This window comes from Periophthalmus magnuspinnatus, chromosome 14 (genome assembly GCF_009829125.3).
Source record: "Periophthalmus magnuspinnatus isolate fPerMag1 chromosome 14, fPerMag1.2.pri, whole genome shotgun sequence".
Classification (NCBI taxonomy): Eukaryota; Metazoa; Chordata; class Actinopteri; order Gobiiformes; family Gobiidae; genus Periophthalmus; species Periophthalmus magnuspinnatus.
In genome coordinates, this window is record NC_047139.1 from 23,553,092 (window position 1) to 23,580,524 (window position 27,433).

Here is a 27,433-nt window from a genome sequence, read left to right on the forward strand (position 1 = left end):
TAATGTTCTGATGGAACCTTACTGTTGTGGAAATCTTGTATTTGGCTTTGTTGAGTGTGCTTATAAGTGTAACTAAAACACGTTCATTTCATCATGTTTATCACAGGTCAAAAGTATATTAAAACTAAATAAGATAAAGTGGTGATGAATGATGAGTGGATGCTTCATCAGTATCTGTCAGTGTTGTCTTACTGACTCAGCCCTGTAGTTGCTGTGGTAGATAAATGAACATAACACCACTATCAAAAACAAAACAAACCCACAGAGTCCAGATAGAGGTATGAAGTGATTAAATAGGTTTATTTGATTTACAGACATATACACTTGTCTATCAGCCCTCCAAGGGAGCGTCACAGTTCAATTCTAAACATTATCTGTAGATTTTTTCCTCAAACAGGTGTCATGTATTTCATGTACTTCCTCTAAAAATAAAATAACCTTTGTTTTCTGCTCAACATCAGAAATAGGTCTATTTATACAGGATTCTTGTATGACAAGAAAAAGCACATTCTCGGTACATCACCATAGTAGTGATGAAGAAGACAAAATTATGGCAATACTTTACAATAATGATACTTTAATTAGCTCTAATTAAGCAGGAACAAAGACTTAAATCATAATGAAGTAATGTGTATTGAGAATGATTCAGGCTTATGAACTAACTACAAATGAAGGGGAGTATTAATTAGAAAAGTATTTACGAAGCCTGGATCGTTGTTAATGAACTACTTCATATGTATTAAATCTTTGTTCATGCTTTATTAACACTATTCAAAGTGTTGTTATTATAAAGCCTTACCAAAATGACCTAAGCAATGGACAGGTTTTCAAATCAACTTAATTTGGCAGAGTGACACTTATTTCGATGTCCCTTCTTATGACATTATAGGTACATTTCACAAATTTAGAATAAGACAGAAAAGCAGTAGCCTTTTCCGTGCACAGTATTATGAATAATCAAGAATATGCACCTACGTCTTACTGTGAGCATGAATCGATGTGACATTAATGCTATGCTTCAAATAAATCCCTGAAATGAACATGTGCAAAATGGTTGAAAACATGCATAAGAGCTACAATAACACCGTCTAGTATCTCTCTTCATATAAGTTTGTGTGTAAAATGGCATTCATGATCACAGTAAATAGGTTGGATATTGATTTGAAAGGTATTGTGTTGTGATACAGGCATTCATACTGAAAAAATCTGAAACTTCCCTTTACACGTTTTCTTCATAACAAATAAATACATTGCATCAAAGCCATCATTTACAATATATTAAAGTGGCTGCATTATATAGATATATATAGATCTCTATTGTAGTTATAAAACTCATTTGGTAACATAAAAAAAAACAAGTTCATAAAGTAAGAAGCTTAAGAAGTTTACCGGGTTGGACGCTATCACATTCAGTTAAGCTAAAGCTAAATATGTGGCAACAAGGACGTAGCCCACTCAGACAGTTGGTGACTCAGGCTCTTACATCAACGCAACACGAATCTCTGTTTATTTTTAAGGTCGCTGCAGCTTCGACCCACCGCAAGTGCTTTTTATCTGTAAAGAGTCTTTTATATGTATTTTTTAACGGATGACTCACCTATTAGCCTCAAGGTTTTTTAAAAAGTTTGAAAGTTGAACGAGTTTGTCATGCTTTGAAGTTCTTCAAAACTAGAAGAAATGTAGAAAAAAATATTACTGCAGTCTGCCAGATCGCAATTTGAATTCTTGCGCTCAAATAGATTCGTTTTAAGAGGTAACTATAGATATTTGATGCTTCACTGTGATTGGTTAAATCCACCTGTCACTCATTCAAAGTCTTGCAGAGGATGACCAATAGGGGGAGTGGGTGCATTAAAAAGAAATCCAGTGAATCCAGTGAGTCAAGAAAATACCATATCTGTCAAATGTGAATGTGATTTGCCAATGCATTGTGGGTGTCTTGCTTAAGGAAGGACGGCATATTCTGGAGACTGAAGACACAATCCTCTGGTTAGGCGACATGCTTAACCTCCTACACCGCTCCGTAATGCGTTCACTTCAGACCAAACTGACCGAGGGTGCGTTTGAGTTTCAAAGAGGTGCAAAGTGGGTGTCATTAATCATCCCACCTTAAATGAGCGTGCAAACCTTCATAAATGCTCCCTTTTGCACCCCTGTAGACCTCGCCCTGATTCACTTTGATTTGAACGTATGAAAAAACTACACCCACGTATTCACATAATATCCATGTGTCTTCAGATTTTGGGCTCTAGATGCAATAGCAAAGATAACAGCGCTAAGATTTCTGTGAGTTTGTTCCTGGCGTGTATTTAAAGCAGGTAATTATGTGGACTTTTGTGGATTTTCTGGTCTGGTTTCAAAGGTGGATTCCTCTCTTATCTGCTATCAATGAAAGGACTCCTCATCAGTGCAACCCGGGCCAATAGATTTCCTCTTCCTGTCTGCAATTCTGATTTCTAAACGATTTCAAAGGTTTTTTTTTTCTTCGAATGGTGGAATGAGATACAATTGTAAGACTTAACAATGGCCTTGATGGGATCTGTAATTAAAGTGTCTCTCTCGGTGGGCGTACGTCCTAAGTCCACTTTTAAGGTGGTGTGGGGAAGAGATATTTTTCGTTCTGCTTTGTTGATAAAAAAGAAGCTTAAACTGTGGAAAAATCATACACAACATAAATTATAAAACATAGAATTATCCAGTGTTCTATTCAAAATCATGAACTTTCAGAAACTATAGGCCGTAACATTTCTCTCACACGCATTCACACAACAGGAAAACAATCTTGTGAATAATAATAGTAATTCATAATGTGCATAAATGGTCTTGTCTCTGTCTTTCTCCGGCACTATGCACTGACTTAAGTGCTAAAAGCTTGTAATAAAAACACAGGATGGGTCAAATGAAATGCACGCCATGATGTTAACAATGGGAAAGCTCCAGTTTGATATTAAGGCTGGTTCTTGAATGAAGAGACAGTAACACTTTTTGGCTCAGTTAGGCTATGGTTACATGTAATGAGAATATAGAGATATGAAGTACTTTTGTCAATGAATTACTTCGGTACTGTCTAATTCGTTGAGTAATGTTTGGGGTAAAAAGTGTGTGTTGGAAGAAAGTTGACGTAACAGCATTAACAGTATTTCTTTTATGCAATATATTTTCTGCGTTTAACTTGGGGCAGTGTATTTAACACAATTTTAATCAAGATTGAGATTCTGAATTTTTGAATTGTCAAAAAATTTTATTGCAATTTGCCAGGTCACAATTTCTAATCGTCAATGATCAGGTTTACTGCAAATCCTCTGTCAGTAAAATCTTTTGTGGTTTAGAATTCAGACTTTGGAAGGAGAAATTAGATTTTTTTAATATTAAATGACAATAATTAAAAGTATGTATAGTTCATGTAATTTGTTTGTTTTTAGTAAGTTATATTTAATTGAAAACTGTGATCGGTCTATATCAGTGATGGAAGGTAACAAAGTACAAGTAGTAAAGTAAAGTACTAAATTCTAAAAAGCTGAATTTTTAGGTATCTGGAGCTTACTTATGTACATTTTACTTACACTTTTTATATTTACTTCACTACATTTGAGAGCAGATATCTGTACTTTCTACTGCACTACATTTTTGAACTGGACTGAAAAGTAGAAAGTACTTTTCATATTATTTGAAGGGCTATTTTTACCATGTTTGTGGTAACATCCAGATAAAATTCACTAGAAAAAATAAGAAATTGATTTGTATTACTAGTGTTGATCAAAATATGTATAATTTTTTAAATCAATATCACTACATTTAGCACTTTTACCACATTAATATCACTTGTGGAATAGGTTTACTTTTTACTCTTAAAGTACATGTGACAAGTTCATGTGATACTTTTCCTTGAGTAACTTTTTACCTCTGTATCTGTACTTTTGCTTAAGAAACAACATTGAGTACTTCATCCACCACTGATCTACATAAGGATTTTGTTTTGTTGTCAGATTGACGAGCTCTAAATAATTTAACTCTTACACCAAATGATCAAAAACAGCTTTTAGCCCAACACAGTTTGTACTTCTCCATTCTCACGCACATGTAATCACAGCCACGAATAAAATGAGGGTTGTTGGTGATCAGTGCAAAGTTACTAGGAATGTAATGTTATGGCACTTGGTGCAAAGAGACGACCAATATACCAGACAGACACGCAGACAGAGACACAGGCAGACAGACAGGCAGACAGAGACACAAGCAGACAGACAGGGCAGGTTCATGGCCAGCATTCAGTAGTATGGCATCTGAGGAAGAGGAGTCCACCCTTCATCCTCTCATGGAAGGTTCAGTGGACCGTCACAGATTTAAACTCTGTGATTTGTGTCTTTTTCGGAGGGGCCAGACGCACCCTCATTCCAGTTCAGAGCTTATGCAAAACAGAGCCAAAATGGATGATAACGATGACGAAGGAAGAGGAAGAGGATGGACTGAAGAGGTAAAAGCTGCCCCTTGGCTCCATCGGAAAGCTCTTCAAAATTGTCCCACCTGAGGAAAAAAGACATAATAGTGGTTAAAGGAGATAAGTTGAGTTTTATAGAATAACAAAAGAACATTATTTTTACATTTTGTCCATAGTCGACTGTAATATTGATCTAAACCGGCTTAATAATAGAAACATGTCCACTAATTTCATATTCAAAACTACAAAAATTATAAGCCCTTTTACCGTTAGAAGCAGTAGACTTTAAATTATGTGTTTTTATTGCTGAAAAATGGTTATGGCATTTCTGAACCATATAGGTAACAGGAATTTGAATATTTTGAATAATCGAAAGTAACTACAGAGGAGTGGGCGGGGATAGGGCCCAAGTGAAAACTGGAATTTTCTGAGCACTCAAGCCTCAAATGCAGGACAATATGAGATTACTCAAACATGTATGAATCTATCAAAATACAACTTTGAGTAAACTAATGATGATGGAACACTATTATACCGGTTATATATACATTTGGTGTTTCTATGTTAAGTCTTTTAACGTCACACCTCACAGTTTTTGTTATATCTGTTTTATTTTGTTGTGTTTTTGCTCAATATGTGAAAAAATTTAATACGAATTTAAATAATGAAAAAGTCTGTTCTCTCCACGGGGTGTTTGAAATGTGATTATTATACAGTAAAGGGACAGGCTCCAGGACCATCTGCGATCACACCCACGCAACAGGACCAGTAAATGACCTACATATTTATCACTGACATACTGACATATTACTCGTACTGCAGACATCTTCTAATCTGTGCAACGAAACACTATGAACCACAACACAATTATGATTAGCAATGTTAATGGTTACATTTTTATATAGTGCGCCCTCTGTGTCAGTGGATCTGATCAGTCAACCAATGATATTTATTTGGAGAGCTGGATTTGAACACTCCAAATACCAACTGAGCTACTGTCGCCAATGTGCACCTGGATCCAGTAGTGGAATGAGTACTGCAGTAAAAGTATAGTTGCATGGCTATTAAAAAACATGGAAAATACTACGCAAAGTACTTTTTACAGTGAAGTTTAAAGTGAAGTTAAAAGGCTTTAAACCACAATCAGCGTATTCCCTGAGCTTAGGCCAGTCAAACCAGGCGATACAGAGGCAATGCACTATGGGGGGATGTTTGACACTCAAGTTGTACACACTCACAAAACAAATCACTGAAGACGCACGAAGAAAGTACAGGAAAACGCTGATGTCATTCTCAACAGATACATCTATTCTGAGTTCACATTGTTACAGTAATTGGTTTGGCACGCAATGTATATTTGTTGTATTGTGATATTTAGATGCATAAATTATAATACAACACAAATAAAGTGTCTGGTAAATTAAAGGAGATAGTTATAGTCAGCGGTGGAAGAAGTACTCAATTGTGTTAAAAGTAAAAGTACAGATATCAGAGCAAGTAAAAGTATCACATGAAAAAATCTCGAAATCTCGCCTCGACTTTGACAAAAAATCCAGGCTCAAAACTGTTCTGTTCAGCTGGGCATGAAAGGTTTTTATTCTGCACTCTTCTATTTTAATGTTAATTTTATGATTATTATTTGTGATTATTTATGTTTTGATTTGTGTGATTTTAATGTCTTTCTTATTCTGTAAAGCACTTTGAATTACCTTGTGTACAAATGGTGCTATACAAATAAACTTGCCTTGCCTTGCCTATAGTGGCTGAATCAGTTTTTCAGTGAAGACACATCTGAAAGTACTACATTCAGGACAATAGCCTTTGTTGCACTTGTGTGAGGTCTGTGGTTACTGTGCTACCCACGTCTCAAATCTTCAGCCCATGATAAGAGCTGGAAGGAGCAGAGTTATGAGTCTACAGCTGTGTAAACAGGAGGCATTTGGACTATAGCAGCTTTACCTTATGCTGTGAACTTCCTCCCTATAGGACATATAGGTCTGCGGTTATCGAATAAATGAAACCAAAATGGGCCCTTGTCAAGACTCCCGCTGATGCATTTGACAGCACGGAGCATTGGGATGTCCTCTACAGTTGAAATGTGGTGCAAAGGGGGATGGGGAAAAAATGGCCAGGGAAACCTAATTGGATCCCGGATCTGGGTGCATCTAATCTCTGCCTGGGATTGCATTGGCCAGAGATTAATAGCTTGCAATGTATAACAGATTAAGTGATTAGTGTAACGGTTCATCCTAATTTATACAGAAGTCGCTTTGCTTCACTCCATCTGAACCTGGAATTATGAAGACGAATTTTGGGAATGTCACTATCGGTTTGGTTGATCTTGTCGTAATCTTGCAGTGGTTTTGGAAGCAATGGTCAGGGATATAAAAGTGTGAAAGGGTCATAAGAGAGGCTTAACTGTGATCTATTGATCCATACTCAGACACAGCCGCATAGAGGAAATATAAACCTGTCACTCAGGATTATATGTTACAAACAAAAAAATCAATTTCTGTAGGAAGTAATAGGAAGCTTCAATTTTCCAGAAGACTGAAATCGTATCTTGCAAGGATAAGTAAAGTGTATTTGTTGAATCTTAAAGGTATTTCATTACAGCCTTGTTGTTAGAGTGGGTGTTAGTGAACTTGCATTAAAGGAATTAGGGTGCGTTCACATACGTCTAAAATTGGTCCTAATCTAGTCCAGATTTATTCAAGTTCAATTTGATTTAAGTAGTAGTAAAAACAACTTCTGCTGCCCAAAGTCCTTCACGTAAAATGTCAACAAAAATCAAATATACAGATAATGCAATACATAAGCAAAGAACAGTAGAACACCAAGATATCCTGTGTAGCTAGTGTTAAATGCCAGGGCGAAGAGGTGGGTTTAAAGACGAAGAAAAGGTTTAGTTCCGGGTTTAGTCTCAATTTTGGTGTGATGTGTGAACGTACCCAACACTTGATAAAGGTTTAAATTTAAAGTAAGTAGAAGTGGTAAGTTATATCTGCTGGAGTACTATTATTACTAATATAACTGTAATTTCAATGGTAAAAATGTTCCACTGCTATGACCTAATGAATAGTATGACACGGGTGCACACACACAGTTTTGCAGGATTTTGAACCATTCCGCATAATGTGTGTTCTGCTATTCACCAAGTATCATTGGCTCTTTTAGTTTGATTTCCTGCCCACAATAAAGTCATCTCCTCTCATTTATCAGTGCGACATGCAAATCAACCCACAGAACTCTGACAGGACGTGGGACTCATAATCCCTCCAGTCAGTCAGCAGTGTGTGGGTGTTACAGCGCAGGAAAATACTAGATTTTAATATTCATAATGTAATAAGAAATCATTATTCAAAGCTCTTAGGTTGATTTTGAGTGTTCGTTTTCCTCTCAAAGGTCATAATAGACGGTATAATCAGAGGTGCATTATTTAACTTTTATGGGAGAGTCCATCACCAGCTAGTCTCTGTCGTTAGGTTACTACTTTGCCTGGAATGTTCCCCTGTATGGCATTAAATGTAACTACATGGAGAAAAGCAGGCATCGCCTCCAGGACAAGCCAAGTTATAGGTTAGATCTGTGGAGAGTCAACCCCACTCACCGTAAGAATATATGTTTCTCAAGGTTTTTCTGAGCAACAAAACACCTATAATTAAACATATGCTAAATAGATAAATATTTCTAATGCTATATTGTGGGACTTTCCAGGCAAAGTGCTAAGACAAGCAGCTGCAGACACAGCAAACCCACACAAGACTGAAGTCATCGTCTTGGGCCCACAGAAACAAAGAGAACGTGTCAGCAGTCGCCTCCAGTCTCTCTAAAAGCTTCAAATCAGGCTGGAAATCTAAGGGTAATAATGGACTCAGACATGAACTTTAACAGTCACATCAAATCAATAACATCTGCAGCTTTTTACCATCTAAAAACATTAGAAAAATCAAAGGCATACTGTCTAAACCGGACTTGGAGCACATGTGTCCTGTGCTCAGGTCTCTGCACTGGCTCCTGTGGCTCAGAGAATAGACTAAAGCATCTCTGCTTGTGAACAAGTCCCTCGTTGGCCTAACACCGTATATCTGTAATATGAACCATCTCACACTCTGAGGACTTCAGGAACCGGCCTCCTCCTGGTGCCCAGAGTCAGGACTAAACATGAGCAATCAGCGTTTCAGTTTTATGCAGCTAAAACCTGGAACAGTCTTCCTGAAGATGTGAGGCAGGCCTCTACTTTGACAATGTTTTAAATCCAGGCTCAAATCAGTTCTGTTTAGCTGTGCATATGACTGAAAGGTTTTTAGTCTGCACTCTCCTCTTTAAATTGTAATTCTTTGATTATTATTTATGCTTTTATTAGTTTGCATTGTGATGTTAATGTCTTTCTTATTCTGTAAAGCACTTTGAATTGCTTTGTGTACATATTGTGCTATACAAATAAACTAGCGTCGCCTCACCATAGTGCATCTTCACTGTAACGTTATAATCACAAACAATCCAAACAAGTTATTTAAAAAAAGTTAACACTCTGACCACCTGCCTAATACACAGCACTATTTTCAACCATTTTGTTTTGCTCTCACGTTCCACTCAAAACCAACGTTAACGTGACAAATGCTGATTGAACACTGTTGTTTCCTTGGAGACCGGCCACAACACATCAGAACTTATGTGAAGCTCCGAAATGTGACACGTCATTTTTTTTCTGGCTTGTAATTCATTTGCACACCTCCTGTTTCCAAACCACTATAATGCTGTTGAAGAGATGAGATCATCCCTCGCATGTCCTGGCACCTTCATGACATTTTTCCATCACAATCGTTCATAAATACTACATGTACTTGCAAATGGCATGAGATCAGACTACTACTACTTCCTGAAATATTTAACCTACGTACGAGAACCTTTGATTCACCCCAGTTCAAGAGTTGCCAGTCAATTCCAAGTAGGGCGGCACTATTTATCGCAATTATTAAAACCAAAACGAGGCAAAATGCTCAACCACAAGAGACATGTTCTGAAATTCAAGTGATTCTTGTATTAGTTTATCAGTTCATATTTCAGCATTCCCTCAAACTCCTGAAATGTTTCAAATCTAATCTCAAACGCAGATTTTTTTCCCCAAAATTGTGCAACCCTAATTCCATCTAAATTACTCATGGACTCACTGATGAATATATATTTATTTTTCTATCATAAATCTCACATTCAACTCATCCAGTCTACAGTAGAGTATCTTAAGGGCATATACACATAAGAACAAAGAAACCTTGGCCTTTTGGCTCTGTTCGATAACCTTTACAAGAAATTCACAGCGGATTCCTTGTCGCTCTTATCACTCAGAGTTTAATCTTGTTTTTTCTTGAGCCACAACTGTACCTCCATTGTCCTACTTTGTAAGGTAAGGGCTGGTCGGCTGCCAATAATTGTGTGTTTTTGTCAGTTAATCATTTGTGAGCGAGACTTTTTGACCCATGCTTGTTCCTGATAAAGACAGGAAGCTGGCCTGGTCTTGGTAAAAACAACATACTTTGATCAAATAACACTTCCAGGGTACAATGTCTACAGAGAGTGCACCATAGAGCAGAGCATATTACAGAAGCTGCATCTAGTTAATGGGAAAACATCAAGATTTGAGTGTCCTCGTTAACAGCCTCTTAAATTGCATGTGCGACTGCTGAGCTGAAAAGCTAAAGTTTAATGAAGCGAAGGAAATAAAAGGAAATTACCTTGTCATACCTTGACAGAGGACGGCCGCTGTGTGAGCTGAGCCAGGCTGTGGAGAAAAGAGAGTACTTTTAGGAAAAGAACACGATTTTCACAAGAAATTCTCAAACTCAGACATGTCCAAAGTACAGGTGGGCGATATGGCAAAAAATGAATTTCGATGTTAGAACGATTCATGTATGTGTAATCCCTCAGAGTGAAGACGTTTCACTGCTCATCCAGTTCTTCAGTTCAGAACTTGGATGAGCAGCGAAATGTCTTCAAGCCTACAATTTTTTTGTCCCTTTGACAGATTTTTACATGTTGCTTTAATGATTCATGTACATTTGTATTTTTCTATGGCCTTTACGGGGGTGGGCAAGTATTTTTTCTGCAAGGGCCATATTTGAATCCAGACATGCAGTGAAGGTCCAACATGATTATTGGTGTAACACAGGCTCATAAGAAAATTCCTGTAAATTATAGGCTACTCACCGTAATCTGTCACTACACTATAATAATTATGATCAGAAACTTGCAGGGGACAGTAACTGGATTAAAACATGCCCAGGTTTACTTTAAGACCTAAATATATAACCTGCTTCTTCTGAAATGCCACGCTTGACTGTGATTAGTTAAATTCAGCTGTCACTCTCTCAGAGCCTTACAGAGGTTCACCAATAAGAGTGGGTGGGAAAAAAGTGCCAGTGTTTGAGCAGACAGCTGCATTAAATAGAGCAATAAGAAGTCACGATATGACCAACACAGCAGACGTCACAGCAATTAAATCACAGTTTGATTTTTATCTCCATATTGTCTGGTCCTATAATCCAAAATATATAGTACTTTTTCAGTATCCCTAGATTTGACCCTGTTTTGAGAATAGTTTGGAGCCGCCTGGTCTGAAATAACAGCTATCCCTCTACAAACAACATGTTCCCTTCTTGTTGGAAACGCTGTCTTCACTATGTCACACTTGACGATACACTCTTTCTGTGTGAACTGAACCAGGACTAGTTCAAATAGTCCTCTCTCACACATCAGTAACTGTAATTGTGGCTTCGATGAATATATAAAAGGGCGGGTAGATACACTCTAACCGAGCCATTACAGAGAGCACAGAAATAATAAAGGTCCAGAAATAGAACGGTTTGCTCCACACACTTAGTCCCCTGTGTTTTATAAATAGCTCCGAGTATCCGAGGACACACTGGAGGAGCTGTGAAGTCTGGGCGGATTTTAAAAATGGGGGCTTTATTGTGTGAATGGAGGTCTAAAAATAGCACATTCGTGGAACAGCCCAACGCTTGTATCGAGTTGTAGATGTACACAGCACGTTTATGGTTTTCACTGAGAAGTGTTATGTAAGAATCGCTGTTGCTACTGTTTAGTAATGATGTTTTTAGATCCTTTTCCACACAAATATATGCATCCAAGTCCTCGTACAACTGTTCAAAAGTAAGATTATATTTGGATGTTGCGATTAAGGCAATGGGTTTTCGTTATACGCAAAAATATGCATCCAAGAACTAGTGCTACGATACCATTAATATGAATTGCATTTGAATATGAGCATGGCTATGGTCTTATCTTACAAAACACTGTATTTCTGCTTTAAGTCTATTGCTACTGTTTGATAATGGTGCTTTTAGATCCTTTAAACTTGTAATTCTAAAATTTGTCACAGTGGTAAAATGACATAACAGACTGGCACCTATGTTTTGCTTTTTTACATTTCTTTTGAACTCCATATGTGAACAATGCACTCCCTGTAGCCCCTAAAGAAGTGGCTGAATGAGTGAATATACCATTTGGCTAGAGTTGCATTCATGTGGTCAGTTACAGTTCGTCTAACCACAGAATCAAGCCGCAACTTCATATCTGTTACAGGGACCGGCACTTCACTTTACCATTGTTCTGCTTTTCTTCCCTATTTATACAGTGAGTCTAACCTCACAGAAACCACTACAGGATCTTCACTATGAAACTTTTAGGGGGAAGGCATCTGCTTGTCTATGGTTGTTTTGTTGTTTTTTGTTTTGCTGTTTAAAAGGGTTTACCTCCTTAGAAACAACTTACAAGTCAGATCTTTTCACAGTAAGAATATTATGTTTTTCAAGATATCTTTGAGCAATAAAACTCACAAATTACAATTAACTTTGGATCAATTTAATGCTATAATGTGGGACAATCTAAGCAAAGCACAAACATAATCATAGAGAGTAGGGATACAAGCAGTGATACAATACTGGTATCGAATATGGCGCAGATATTGACAATTTTGATGGATCGGATATCAGTTGAGTCGACATCCCATTTTGGTTAATAAATTGGTGTAATAAGACGATTTACTGAACAATGTTGGTTCAAAACCCCTCATTCTGTAGCTACTTTACCATACACCATTTATGTTTAAAGGCAATAAATTATATTTTCAGTCTAGTATCCCCAGTTACCCCCCTAGAATTGGTATTGGTAGATACTTAAAGCGAAAGTATCGACATCAGTATCGGAACAAAAAAAGCTGAATCGGGGCATCCCTAACAGAGAGACGCCATGTGCCATCAGAAGTTACATCATCATACTTTTAAAGCGGGAATGCTGTAAATGCTTTTCTTCCCCATTTATAGACTCGACAAAAATCACAGCAGGATCTACCAACACTGGCTACAGATCTGATATTTTATTTTACAATGGGAATGGATGTAGTCAAAGTGGTGTTGGGACTTTCCACAGTGGTTATGATGTGGGCTCCCATGTATGCTACTGTTAATGTACTTATGCACTTTCTCTGAGGCTTAGGCGTGGGAATAGCACTGATGAACATAGATTGTACGCAGACATCAGACTACCATCCTGCCTATAACATCTTCAACAGGAAGGAAGCCATTTTCTGAGAAAGCCGGCACTAGGGACCGGAATAGTGTGATAAAAAATAGGAAGAAGTCTGGACATCTGAAAGAGGATGAGCGCGTTTGAGTTAGTTTCTTAAGGTCACGTTGGGAACTGTTCCTCATTTTCTTGTTTGAAAAAGGAAAGTTTAAAAGCATAGTGAAGGATGGTGAAAGCGAAGTTTACTTTAAAGTACACATGACAGGTTTATATGTTTTTATTATTATTACTTGGTTTGGTGGGATACTTTATGTGGCTAATATTTATCATAGTTTTACATCAGTTTGTGGAAGAAAAAGTTGAGAAAAGATCCAAAAATACAGAAAGTAGCAAAGAGTGTTGTCATTTTTTATTGGTCTAATCATAACTATTATGGTTGCTGGGTAACGGTTATGGCATTATGTCTATGTATGTCACTCAGCTGCCCATATCTAAACAGGAAATAAAAATGATGCAAACTAAACTAGGCAAGAGGTTAAAATGAAATCCTACATATGTTCTAAGATTTAGTGAAATGAGAAGTCTAACCTGTCATGTGCACTTAAAAGGATTGATAGATAAAACAGCCAGTGTCAGCTCTGGACTGGTTTTAGCTGACGTGCACTTTCTATTGGCTCTCGGGCCGTTCTCAGTTGGGCATGGCTGGCATCACTGTTGGCACTGGTCGTGTACACTGTGTGACTTATACTTGTCAGGAGCAGTGACCACAACAACACTATAACATTTTTATGCTTCTTTCTCTTTGGGTTTCAGGGGCCCAACAGCAAATCCTCTGACTTATATTGTTCTTTCATTTATGAGTTGATCGATTTTTTGCAACACATTTCCAACCATGTTGACAAATGTTGACAAGACATGCACTGTTAAATAAAAAAAAAGTTTGATATGAAAAGACTAACGCTTTATAATTCCCCGATCATGAACAAAGACTGAATTCATAAAGAACAATTAGTTTACTTATAGTTTACTAGATTATGTAGATTTGATATACATGCAGACATCAGCCTCTGCTTTGAAACCTTTAGATACTCAGTTCTTTGTTTCATAACAGGTGAGGAATTAAAAACCCACCACTGTACGCTCTATGAAAAAGTAAGTTGGCCATCACTATTTATCAGAAGAGCAACATTGTGTGAAATTTATTTATAAGGGACTACTTGATAGACTGCCTGAATATCTCATTTGCTTACTGATCACTGATACGGGAACTATTAATACAAGATTTCACGATTGTCTCTGTCTAAAAACTGGCCACGTTAGAACTGAAATGGAAAAAAAGCATTAGGTTACTTTGCTTCCCAAAAATGGAATACATTTCAAGGACAAGCAAAATGGGATATAATCACACTTTAACCTGTTTTAATGTTACAAGTGCACATATGTAATTGTGTTTTGTTTGATTTTTGTTTGTATTTTTCTGTATTTTAAACAGGGCATCCATGTAAAGGAGAGTCTGAGTGCACTCATTGGGCTCTCCCTGTATAAATAAAGATAAATGAAGAAAAATAAGAAGGATTAAAGCTCAGCAGCTACTTAATTAACACCGTAATCCTTCTTCCTAACCCAAATACCGAACCATAAACCCTTAATTCTGAGGTTAAAAACCCTGAATCATTGTAAATAGATTGTCCATTATAAATTATGTCTTGTTCATGCATTATTAAGACTAATTAAGGTGTAATTATTATAAAGTGGTATCGGACAAAAGTTGAATTCCCTTATAATATGGTATTTTGTAACTTTGAAAATAAGGATTAATTTTGACGTAATTCTTACTTGGGACTTGGGTTTGGTCAATGGTCATATTTTTATATAGCGTTGGGGGTGAGGTGGGTTAAGTGTCTTGTCAAAGGACACAACGGCATCATTCATCTATGGGAGCTGGAATCGCTCCGCCAACCTTTGGATCAGTGGACAAACGCTCTATGCAAACCACTCCATTCTGGACTAATGGATACAGAAACATACCGGCTAATGACCTCTTAGGACCATATAGCAAAAACTTTTAGAAAATCTATTCTTGACTCCCATTTGAATAACTGCAATGGCTCACTAATATAAACTCACCACAGGGACATCCAAGGACGCCATCAAATATTTAAAGAACCAATTACTAAATAATAGATGACATAATGATGAGTAACTCTAACAATATACAAGTCACTCACTGATTCTCGGCTTTCTCCCGGTCGTCTAGAAAGAACAGCGCTGTGGCCAGGAAAAACATGCCCCCCAGGACGATGATGAAGGGACAGAGCATGAGGGCATATCCCAGACTCAGGAACTTCCACAGGGTTGACGTCGCGTAGCTCTCCTGAAGACTGTCGGAGATCTGAAACACAAACACAACAAACACGCAATGACAAACAAGACCTCAGCTGACTCTTAGGAAAGACAACTTTGTTATTATATACATACATATAGTGAGTTATTACAATGCAGTAGTGTTGTCAGATACCACACATTTTTTTTGCATATACATGTATAAGTAGGGACGTCATGAGCACAATGTCTTGCCCCAGTACAGCCACATTGTAAAAGCAGCTCTTGAGGTCAAAATAAGTCCTCTGTGCACTGTCTGCATCTAATTAGAAAGCGTTTTATTGTCCGATAAACAGGAAGTGTGTGTTAATATGCTAGCTGTTCTTAGTTGTTGTCTCTAAAAGTTGTAAAAAGTGCTTATGAAGTCATTGCGGTGAATAATTAGGATGTTCGGAAAGCATAAGGCAAGTGAGGAATAACTTTGAACCACTGCAAACCATTTAAAATGAACTAGTTCTGCTTTTCATGTTTTTAAGACTACTTATAAAACTACTTCCCACTAACACAAAAGTCTAAAGCAGGATAGTTCCGGTAAGGCTAAAATAAATAAATAAATAGCAGAATGTAATGCTTTAATAGTTAATTAGAACGAGTCATGAGCAGGCCTATGTAAGTACTTTACCCCAGATATATGCATTCAACTACTCTCACTTGGCTGGCTTTATTTTATTAGAGCATTAGTCCATTTCCCCACTTCAAAAGGCATTGGTTTTGCTCAAGCAGATTTATGTTGAAGAAAACAACAGCTGAACAGTGCTGGGTGTTTCTGACCCCTTCTGTATCCATCACTGTACAATTGCTATAGACTGACAGCAGCTCTGAGGGGAGAGGAAGCTGCTCAGTGTACAGCTTTTAGCAGATTAGAGTAGTCCTGGTGTATGTCGCTAGTATGAGCGAGGGGTTTTCCTGTTTGGGAGCGAGCCATAGGTCACCCGGGCTGAAGAACATTGATTATATGTTGCAGTCAGCAGAAAGTGCTTCTCAATGGGGACTGGAGAGCTGGAATAGTGCTGACAGGCAGATGTTACAGGGAAGGCTGTTTAATTCACTGTATGTGTATGTGCTCTTGTGTAGCGCCTTATCAAAAAGAAAAGGGAAAATGTGTATGAATTAACAAAATACTTTATTGAGAAGTTTATTCAGAGTTAATATCTACTTAAAGCTACCATTTCTAACTAGACTCGGTAACCCGGCCCTGTTGTATTCTCACATACAACCACTAGATGCTATCTGTGTTTCTGCAGTCTAATAGTAAACCAGACCAGAGAGCACAGGTGAGGCTGAATAAAGGGCAGGTGAGCACATCTGCCATCTGCTGGTGAAAAAAATCAAACCAAGTTACAGATAGTAGCTTTAATTAAGGGGTCAGGGTATGAATTCAGTAGTCACACCTTAATCATTCTTAATTAACTGCTTGTTAATGATCGACTAAATCTTTGTTCATGCTTTATTAAGACTATCAAAAGTGTAGTTTAGCTGCGGGTGGCCCAAATAGCTTTAATTTATCTAACAAAATCGCACAAAAGTTGGAAAATGTAACTGAACTAAAAATACATGGCCGAAATGTGTAATTATCAAGCTCGAAGGCATTTCTGGGAAGATTGCTAAGAGATTGTCCCTCGCCACGTGCTCGTAGACTGCAAAAGTCCATTATGTGCTTCTCTGGGGATACTGATGGGTAGGGCCTGTGTATGTGCGGCTGAGGGCATTACTGGATCAAGCACATTCTTCTGGAAAGGTTGTAAATTTTGAACGTATGTATCCACGGATCTCAGTATGATAAGAAATAAGGACTGTTGCCATAGCGATTAACTATTTAAAACAATGGGGAAAATGGGGGAATGGCGAAAAAGTCCTTAAAATGTTGGGTATAACAAACTGAAACCTACCTGAAAGTATGTTTTGGTAATATTTAAAAGCTGAGGTGTTGATGGTCCTAGCGTATATGAAGCTAACCATGTATTAAACAAATCTGAATTGAATTTGCATAATGGAGAGAAAATATGACCCAGTTGTTAATGGTCTTATATCAAGCCAACAGTGCATTCAAAGTTTAATTGAATATGGGCTTACGGTATAGATCACGTCAATACAATGTCACCACAATCAGAATTTATGAACATATTTCTACTAAAGCTGTAGTCGATAAAAGTGTGCTCTGATTAATCGGCTAAAATGGAGCGTGGCACTGGCAAAACCTCTCAGAATTAATAGAATCTTGCACAAAAACCACTATGTATAAGCAAAGTGATAGTAAACGGCATCTTCAGAAATGAAAAGGCAACTTAAACTGTCCCATCACTCCCAAAGCTCCACATAACTCCTTCCAGGCTTTCTCCTTTCTGCTGTTGTGCATAGAAATCCTTAAGTTATATATAAAACAGCTGGTCAAGTAAGAAAAACATTGGTAAGTGGTAATTAGGATACTGTGTCTGTGTGAGACCCCGATCTTTCGACGCGCCTGGCTATAAGATACTACAGAAAGAAGTGAATTAACAGTGAACAACAAATATGTGAGCTAAAAGAGTTCATTTTGGCATTTAGCACAATGTCCTGACTTTGCACATTGGTCAAAAGTTTAACCGATGAGTAGAGCTGACCGCTATAGTGGCTGTTTTGGGTTCACGTCACCAGAACCTCATCACCCTCGGGTGCCAAACCTCGCTACAGGAACTGATGCAGTGAAAGTGACGCACTCGGAGCACTCTGAGGTTTGCGGAGAAGTGAGAAAGTCCCGGGACATTTGGCGTGTGTTGCTGGTGGGGGAGGCTGTCACCCCGCGCAGATGACCAGAGGGTCTGAGGGGATGCAGTTGAGTTAAAAGTTATGTGAAAAATTGAATATCGAGTATATTATTTGTAACAAAAAAAAGCTCATTTGCAAACTGATTTAAAAGTCCTATATTATGAAAAATTGAGTCTTGTGACCTTTTAGCCATGTTATACGGAAAAAACCCCAAATCCAGGTATGTCTTTTGATGAGGAAATAACATTACAACATAGATCAGAAAACAGCTAGTAAAGTAATACAGGCACATTAAAACAAAAAAATGAAAAAAGCTGGAAAATTTCAAAATAATATGGGTAATTTTGCAGTGATTTCACATTTTCTTGATACTCAAAACCCATACTTAAGCCATTCCTGCTGAACTGAAATACTATTATCGGGACACCCCTCTAAAAAAACCCCGTCTCTAACAATATATTAAAAGGCTATGGTGAAAATGGATGTATTCTTTTATCAATAATGCCAGGACGCTTGTAAAATCCCAGTGGGAATTATTCAAACTTTGAAGCTCTTGTTGATACATAAAGATCCCACAATTTCATCTTTTGAACATTATATCCATTTGAGAAAAATACACACAGCTGACTATGCATCTGCTGGGAATCTGTCAGAGGATTGGCTGATTCCCTAATCAAAGACTTCCACAGCTTTTGTTAACTTGACCCCGGCACTAAGCCAAGAGCACTACAATAACACAACGCAAACAGAGATCATAAAGACAACCTATTATCTTTTGGCTGCAATACAATGACCATGAATATAAAACTTTGATTCAGAAAATGTGTGGGTTTGATTCATAGTCATAAAAGTAGTTCAGTAAAGCGGTGCAGAGATTAGCCTACTTCTCGCGGCCTCTCATGGATAAAAATATGCACTTGTGAGGAAAACACACCTTCATTCTCAATACATAAATTAGCCATTCACTTGCGCTCTGTTCACTTGACTGTTTTTCCTGTAATGAACAAGTGAGTGGTATTCCGGGGTGGGGGAGCTGCTCGGTCGGTGTTTACTGCGACCTTGACAGACCAAATGCCCCCGCTAAGTGCCCCCTCCTTCCGCAGACCAATCAAATACAGTACACTGGCCCCTTTTGGGAGCTACAAGATTTACTAGAAGACGCTCTGACAGGCCGAAGACTGCTGGTGAAATCACAACTGTGTTCAGCTGTTCTCTTGGGAGTGTGGCTAAAAGCTCCACTTGTTCTAGTCTTTGCACTGGCCCACTTAAAGCTCATTTGGCGTCTCAATGTGTCCTGTGTGTGTGAAAGGTGCACTCAAATATACTATATGTTCTAACATGTATTATATATATATATTAACCAGGGTCTTATGTAATTGGACTGCCATGACAGACAGGGGAATAAACCATCTTTTTGACTCATTATAGGTAATAAGTGTTTCATTCTGCTATTTAGTTACTGCAGTTCATGTTTTTTTTAAGATATTTAGAAGAGTTTTTCAGAATAATCATATTTAAAACAGACCTATTATGTAGGTAATAGTAATATGTAAGTTGTTTTAGATTAATACTGCAATTTAAACTGTGCAAATTATGACATAATGATCCATGGGTGTTATAATTTATAAATATATAGCAGAAACAAGCACAATATGTCTTCTTTAAGGGTTATTGTGTCAGTGGCATGGGTTAGTTTCAATATCTTCATTTAAGCATTTATGTTTTCTTGAGCAATATATATTACACTTGTGTTATCATCACAGGTCTGTATGTAATGAGGCTTACCAGTCCGATGAGATACGGGCTCCCTGCGTCTCCAAGTAAATGAGAGATGAAGCCCTGGAAGGCCACTGCTGTTGCTCTCCGTGTCGGGATGACTACAAACTGCACAGAAATACAAGATGGTAAAGAAATGCATGAAATCAGGAACAGTAATTGGGTTAAGAGTTAGCTGGTTGAAAGACATTTGAATTATGAACCTACTCGTATCCATGGAGATGTCCTTGCTTTGCTAATAAATAAAACTAATAAATCTCTATGGAGACGAGCAGGTGACACCATTAGGCCAAGTTACAGGTTAGATTTGTAGAGAGGTGAAATGGCTCCCAGTAAGAATGCATGCTTATTTTAGCAATAAAAAGCATATCATTTAATGTATAGGTGAGGTTAGACAGAGTAGTTTAATGCTGTACTGTGTAATATTTCAGGTAAAGTCAAAACATCTCGATGGAGACAAGCGATAGTGATAGGCCCAGCACCAGAGCCATTCTTAATTTAAAAAAAAAATGAGTTCATTACAAATTAACTCATGCTTTATCGTCCATGCTTTATTAAGGCTAATTAAAGGCAACAGTTAATCAGTAATGAAGTAGTACAAGTTGGGGCATAAAAGCAGTCAGCTCTAAGACTTCATAAAAAGAAATGGTTTCACTGAAGTCATGCATCTGGCCAAAAACCTGTGCCAAAAAAATACTATGTGCATTATATATAGTCAATTGCATTACAGGAATTTCCAGTGACCAAAGTGACCAAAATGTAGGTTTTTTATAACATACCATTAAAATGTCAGCTGTGATGGCCCAATTCAGGAAGAGCAGTGTTTCTCCAATGAAGATGCACACCTAAGAAACAACAAAATGCAAATAAAGTATTGTCATCACTGCACAAATGACAGTAGCACATAACATTAACCAAAAAAGAGGTTTGTTTCTCATATCGTGCCACTCTATGTGAACTTTGGTATATCTAAAAACGCATTGGTTAACGTGGTTTCAAAACATGTTATTATGTTGTGGCCCAATTATACATATAGATACACAGGCTTTCATTTTGGTCCTGTAAAGTGCAGCGTTTGGTCAACAGCATGATAAGGAGATTCGGGTAAAAGCCATACAAATAAATGGTGCATGTTTGTTTTTGCGTGTTGGATTGGGTGGAGCCAAAATATCATCTTTAAATAACAGTGTTAAATGGCATATACGGTGTTAGCAGCTGGTGTTACTTAAAAAACATATGGCCCTTGCTTACAGTGGAAGCTCATATATCTGAATTGGCTGGCTTGATCTGGCACGGTTTAACACGCCGGACGGACACGGGTTGTCTACTGGGGACTACCCTCAGCTTAATGATTATATGTATGAGATGTGCCCAATGTGACACTCAAATATGAATAAGGTAACGGAGCAGAACCGGCCATATCATGCCTTCTATCTGGCAATTTCACACATCTGTCTATAGTTTGCTGTGAAAACTTAGATCTCATACAATCGCTCCTTTAATGTCAGAGGTGTTAATATCCAAACTGACGACTGCTGGAATGTTGTATATTATAGTTTCTCTCATGGAAATCCCTTTTCATTGGTTTTTTTTCTGTTTAAAGGTTTGTAAAATACACAGAGCTTTTTGATATAAAGTTAAGAATATTTCCTTTTCTGTGTATGAGGAGATGCTGGGAAATTTGAGTGGGCTGTGGTCGAACAGTTGCATAGTTTTAGTATAAGTCGTTGTTAAAGTCGTTGGAGTTTTTCTCTTCTGAGGCTATGCTATATTATCCTTTTTGTGTTATTAATTGTAATTACACAACTCAATAAACATTTTAATTACAGAAAACATATATTTCTTCTTCATGCTGCATATATAATTGGCAGAAGTATTGGGTATTGCATTTCAGTGATTACCTTCAGTATTTGCATCTGCATAAGTTTTGGTCACACTATAAGCTTACTGCTATGTTATTAAAGTGTATATTATACTTGACCCTATCACTAAACATGTGCAAAGTGTAAACCGAGAAGGAGGAAGTCTGAAAAGTCCATTCTTAATTAAAGATCCTATATTACACTAAATTGGCTCTAGCTCTAAACCATGTTATTTCCTCAAAAACAGACCTGGAGTTGTGTTTTGTTTCATTCACACATGTTTGAGTAACTCTTTATTATTAGTCTGTCTACATCTCCAATGCTCTGTTCCACCTCGTGATGTCGTGAAGCTGTAGTTTTCAAGTTAACAGCTACCTTTCACCTCTAGTTCAGTAAAGATCGGCAATTCCACAGCTAAAATGATCCAAATGAAGTGAAGGCGAAGGTGAAGGTGTACAGAGTTTAAAAACACACTGGAGCACTTCCTATATCATCACATGATATCACAAGGTGGAACAAGGTGGAGTGTTTTCTGTTTGAGAGAAGAACACAGCCTAAATATGAAGGATTTGTGTGTTAAACATGTATGAATGAAACAAAACACAACTCCAGGTCTGTTTTTGATGAGGAAACAACATTATAACATATAAAAGTGCCCTTTAATTGTGCAGTAATTTCTTTTGATTAGTAGTACTACTTCAACCACAACTACTATTCCTAGTACTACCAAGTTAGGTAAATTGTTGTTCAAAATCCCCACAAACCACTCATAGACCACACCTGAAAAGTTGGATAAATTTACGAATGCTTGTTTGGAACTATTTCCTTTTCAATTTTGCCAGTTGGTCTGATGCGATAAGAGTGTGAAATCTGCACTTTGGGTCCATTTACACCATTGTTCTAAGGCTGTGAATTGTGAGTGCAACCCTTTCCCTCTATTAAAACTGTGTTTCGCCATGCCAGATCTTTTGCTTGGAAATAAAAACAATATAGAAATACCTCTGGCACCTGCAGTCACTTCTAAGGCCACTTTAAACAGGCAGTTAAGGTTAAAGAAATGCCAAGAAACACCCACTAATTAGCTCAATCCAAGCACTAGCATCCTGAGAATTGCTATGACTTCACCTACACAGTATCAGACATAACATTTGAAAACCCCAGGATTGTGCTAAAATACCAAAATCTCTATATATCTTGATACAAAATTTTCGAGATGCAGTTTTGATATTGTGGGCTGCAGTATCAATATACGTATCGCTAAGTATAAACAGTATTTTTGCTATATTATATAAAGTTTATGACAGTGCTACACCTTTGTCGCTTGTTTAGAGAAAGAAAATGGCTTTATCCTATATATTTACATTTACATACTCATTGTTTTGGGTGTAGTTCATTGTAAGTTCGTGTGGGTAGTAGTTATAAAATGTACTTGGTTGTTAAAAAAACAGATAGATTTGAGCTGCCTGTTACATGCAACATTTCAAGGACTTTTCCCCATTCAAAAGATATAATATTTTTGTTTTAAATTGCTGGTCGCTATGGCAACGGCCTTAGATTCTCATCATTCTGAAACCCAGGATTGGTGGTTTTCGGATTCTTAAATGAGATGATGTCATACTCCCAGATGGGGGGCAAGAGCCAGATTTCCCTAATGATTATTCCACTGTACTTTCCCATAAAATATCCAAAACAAAGTCACAAATGTTGAACCTGATCCCTTCTATTAGTAACTAGAAAGACCCTAGAACCCCCTATCTAATATTCATTTCAGCCACCCCTAACTTGTACTAAATATATTGATTATCGCATGTATTGTGTACTGTATCGAATTGTGAGGACTCCTGTGATTCTTGTGTACTTTTCCTCCGAACTCTAGAGACGTGATCATTTGCTCTTAACCATAAACAACCCTCATTACTATCTGATCACACCTCTTCCTTCCCGCTCACATACTGAAAGTTAGAGGGGAAATGACCCTTACGTAAGCGCCGATGATGCTCTTCTTGGCCACCACAAAGATGAGGCAGATGAAGATGGCGGACCCCAGCATGCTGACGGCGCACACCAGGGGGTCGGCGCGCTCGGTCTTCTGGCGACAGAGGCGGGTGGTGGCGGCTCCGATGACCACGCCCAGAAGACCGGTGACGCAGGTGATGGCCCCAAAGATCATACTGAGGGAGAGGAGTGGAAAAGACTGTTAGAATTTATTAAAAAAATGTGGACCAAAGAGCCAATCGGGAGCGAGGGAGCGGGCCCTTAGCAACAGGTTTGATTGACGGCTCTAGTGGGAGCAACCTCGGGGAAAGAAGGTGCCTGATTTGTCTGTTATTAATGTTCACATCTTTATTTACAGACACAATAGCGAAATAAAAATAGATTAGCCTGAAAGTAGCACTTGCGGACAGAGGGGCGACAGTTTTTCAATATAGAAAGCAAACTGGAGCCAGAGTCGATGGAGCCGGAAGTGCGCCTATGCTCACTTCCTATTTGGAACGCAGTGATTAGCGGGTTAGCTATGTCCATTTATATATATAGTCTGTGGAAGGGAGTTACCTTTTAGGAAGTGGTGGAAAAAGTATTGAAAATTTTGTTACAGTTACTTAGGTATCAGTGCTGCCAAATAAGTACTAAATACTACTCAAATTACTAGTTACCAATTAGTTTTTAATGCTATTTATGGAGGATTTTAGAGCAGATTTTTATATGACTTTTGCATACAGTTTAAAGCTGAATTTTTAAACCACAATGTGCATATTCTTTGAGCTCCAGCAAATTAGAGCCGACAGTGCAGTGCAGTTATGTGAGATGCATTTAAAATATATTTGCAAAACAAATTAACTTCTGTTGGAAAAATGTCAACTCAATAACAAAAAGAATGTACTGGAACTAGAGGAGCTACTAAGCAGCCATGTTTCTGTGAGAAGTCTAGCGTCTCGGGATTAGAGCTAAAGTGAGTGATGGTTCAATGGCACCTTTTGTACATCGGGTTTCATGTTACACTCCAAGTTTAAAGTCTTTGACCACTCACCTGTCTGTGCTGTTACAGATCTCGTTCTTGTCACACGGCATCGCGGTCTTTTGAACTTCCTGGGCTCTGGTTAGGTATGAAGGAATCCACATACCGAAAGCACCTGTGGCGAAGGACACTGCCGCAGACGCGAGCGACGAAAAAACATAACTGCGACTGTGAACAGACAAAATCAAAACACTGAATTATCACATCAAAAACAAACAAGCTCTTATTATCTCTAACCAGCACTTGTTTGTGTCTGAGCTGCTTAAAAACACAAGATACGAACAACGAATATCTGCTTTGTTGACCCTTTCTGAGATTTTTATCACAATGGTGGAAAAATATCAATGTAACAACACAGCGTTTATGCCAAATGTGATCCAATGAGGTATAAACAAAGCTAGAGGAATCAGCGTCATGGTAAACTGTAGCGCTGTAAAGTGTTTTGGGTGTCATGAAAGGCACTAAAATCAAATGAGTAATTCATTAATATATGGATGAATGAATTAATGAATTAATAACTCATTCAAACTAATAGGGAAAACTATATTTATTGCGATTTTCTTTAAACTGACTCTTTTGTATATGTATATCTAAGGTAATATATGTATTTTTACTGTAATTTAGCATTTCTATGGTAAAGACATTTTGAGATAATTTAGCAATATATTGTAAAAAAAAAAACCCACAAGATAGTAGCTTAAAAAACACAAGATAAGAACAACAAATATCTGCTTTTGTAACACAGTATTTATGCCAAAAGGCTGCGAAATGGGATTCTGTTTATATCCAATGAGGTATAAACAAAGCTAGAGGAATCATTAATCATTCAAACTAAACAGAGAAGATTACTACTAATATTTTAATGTTCTTTTAAGTGTAAAGGTAAATACTGTAGGTATCAAGGGCGGTGTCCATACATTATACTAACATGGAAACATACTGTAATCCTGCATTTCTATGGTAAAGGCATTTTGAGAAGATTATTTAGCAATATATTGTAAAAACTGATAGATGTCGTGTGACCCAGCCCATTGTTTTAGGTTTAGGTCTATAGCATTATTTGTTATGTGTGTGCCTATAGTTTCCTATAATGACAGGATACATTTTGGGCACTGCTTGTTTGTGTTGACAGGGCCTTACTTCTTTGCGAGTGCCTTCATGTCACAGCACCAGGAGGTCCGGGTCCTAATGCGGCCCCCCCTTTGGTCGGCACTCCCCCTCTTGGGCTCCGGGACAAATACAAGGATAAGTGTTCCTGCCGTGATCCCTAACATTGGCGAAACCTGCAAACACACAGAAGTTCTGGATCAACTAAAACATGCCAAAAACAGAACAAGAATAAATATTTATAGAGAGAAGTATTAGTAAGCATTTTCATAAGTGAAAGGGGATTTTAAACTGTTCAATCACTCTCAAAACTCCACCAAAATCACTCCACACTCCTTTCTACTGTGGTCAATATGAATCCTTACAACCAAATTAAAATAAAAGCATGACGGAAGACTTTATTAAGAATGATTCAGGACTCGTAAATGCTTAGTTCGTGGGTTAGGGTCAGGAGTTAGGGGTAAGTAGACATCAGCCTCTACTTTGAAACCTTTAGACACACTCTTTCACTCAGCCCTTCATTTATAAGAGGTGGATTTAAAACCCATCACTCTATGAAAAGTGGTGATAAACACCTGCACCTGCTTTTAATGTTTTAAATGGACCTATGCAGTTATTCGTTTTGTTTATATTGTTCTGTATTTTAACAGGGCGCCCATGAAAAGGACAGTCTGAGTGCTCTTTTTGGGCTCTCCCTGTATAAATAAATTAAAGGAAAATAGTTAATAATCCTAAATCATTCTTAATAAACAAATTAACTTTTATTTGTACTTTAGTAATGCTTTTTAAAATGTAGTTATTGACCTATAGGATCAGCCGGTTGACTAAAGCTATAGCCCTTTACAACACAACCTGAATCGATATCACAATGGGAGCGGTTAGTCAGACACAGGACAAAGCAGCCTCTGTGTACAAGCTCAGTGCTGAGATACTATTTGCTGTTACGCCTCACATCCTATACACGCTCTCAGAAACAAGTGCATGGCCATTGCTTTCTCTGCACTCCCTATTCTCATACACATGCACGTTTTTGCATGCGAGGGGGAGGAATACAAAGGGTGTGGTAGACAGAATTGCTTACAGGCGCTCTCCCTGATTTTACAGTTTTAAAAATGAGAAAAACAGAAGTAGTTCATTTTAAACGATTTGCAGTGCTCTAAAGTTATTCACTTTCCTTATGCATTCTGAGCATCCTAATTATTCACCGCAAGCGCTTTTGTCGACTTTCAGAGGTCAAAGTAGAGTTTTGCCGTCACAGTAATGCCAACAACAAGCATGCTGACAGTGCAGTTCCTGATTCTCTGACAATACTTTATAATTAGAGGCCGGCAGAACACAGCAGACTTATTTTGACCTGGAGCTGCTTATACAATAGATCTGTAGCAGGGCAAGAAAACATATTATACTCAAAATACATAGAAAAAAATGGGTACAGTCTCTTTAAGAAATAAACTGCTCACCAGGGCAAAAAAAGAAATCCACCAAGGCGCAGTTGTCATATCACATTATGCAGTTCATATACACTCATTGATATGCATACATATTATGAGATCTCATTATTGC

At 37.7% G+C, this 27,433-nt stretch overlaps 1 protein-coding gene across 2 annotated transcripts in view; it reads right to left on the reverse strand.

Moving 5' to 3' along the window:
* Nucleotides 1–273: 273 nt before the first annotated feature.
* Nucleotides 274–27,433, reverse strand: part of spns2 (SPNS lysolipid transporter 2, sphingosine-1-phosphate) — an 84,515-nt gene continuing 57,355 nt past the window's right edge. The window contains exons 6-13 of one of the 2 annotated variants that reach the window (XM_033978003.2): nt 25,904–26,046; nt 24,776–24,931; nt 23,729–23,918; nt 20,665–20,730; nt 19,895–19,993; nt 15,211–15,374; nt 10,184–10,220; nt 274–4,524 (exon numbers count right to left, since the gene is read on the reverse strand). In XM_033978003.2, the coding sequence (XP_033833894.1) occupies nt 4,510–4,524; nt 10,184–10,220; nt 15,211–15,374; nt 19,895–19,993; nt 20,665–20,730; nt 23,729–23,918; nt 24,776–24,931; nt 25,904–26,046 (870 nt within the window). In that variant the 3' untranslated portion in view covers nt 274–4,509. Of the gene's footprint in view, nt 4,525–10,173; nt 10,221–15,210; nt 15,375–19,894; nt 19,994–20,664; nt 20,731–23,728; nt 23,919–24,775; nt 24,932–25,903; nt 26,047–27,433 lie in introns of both variants that reach the window. The other variant, XM_033978004.2, reaches the window with a different exon arrangement.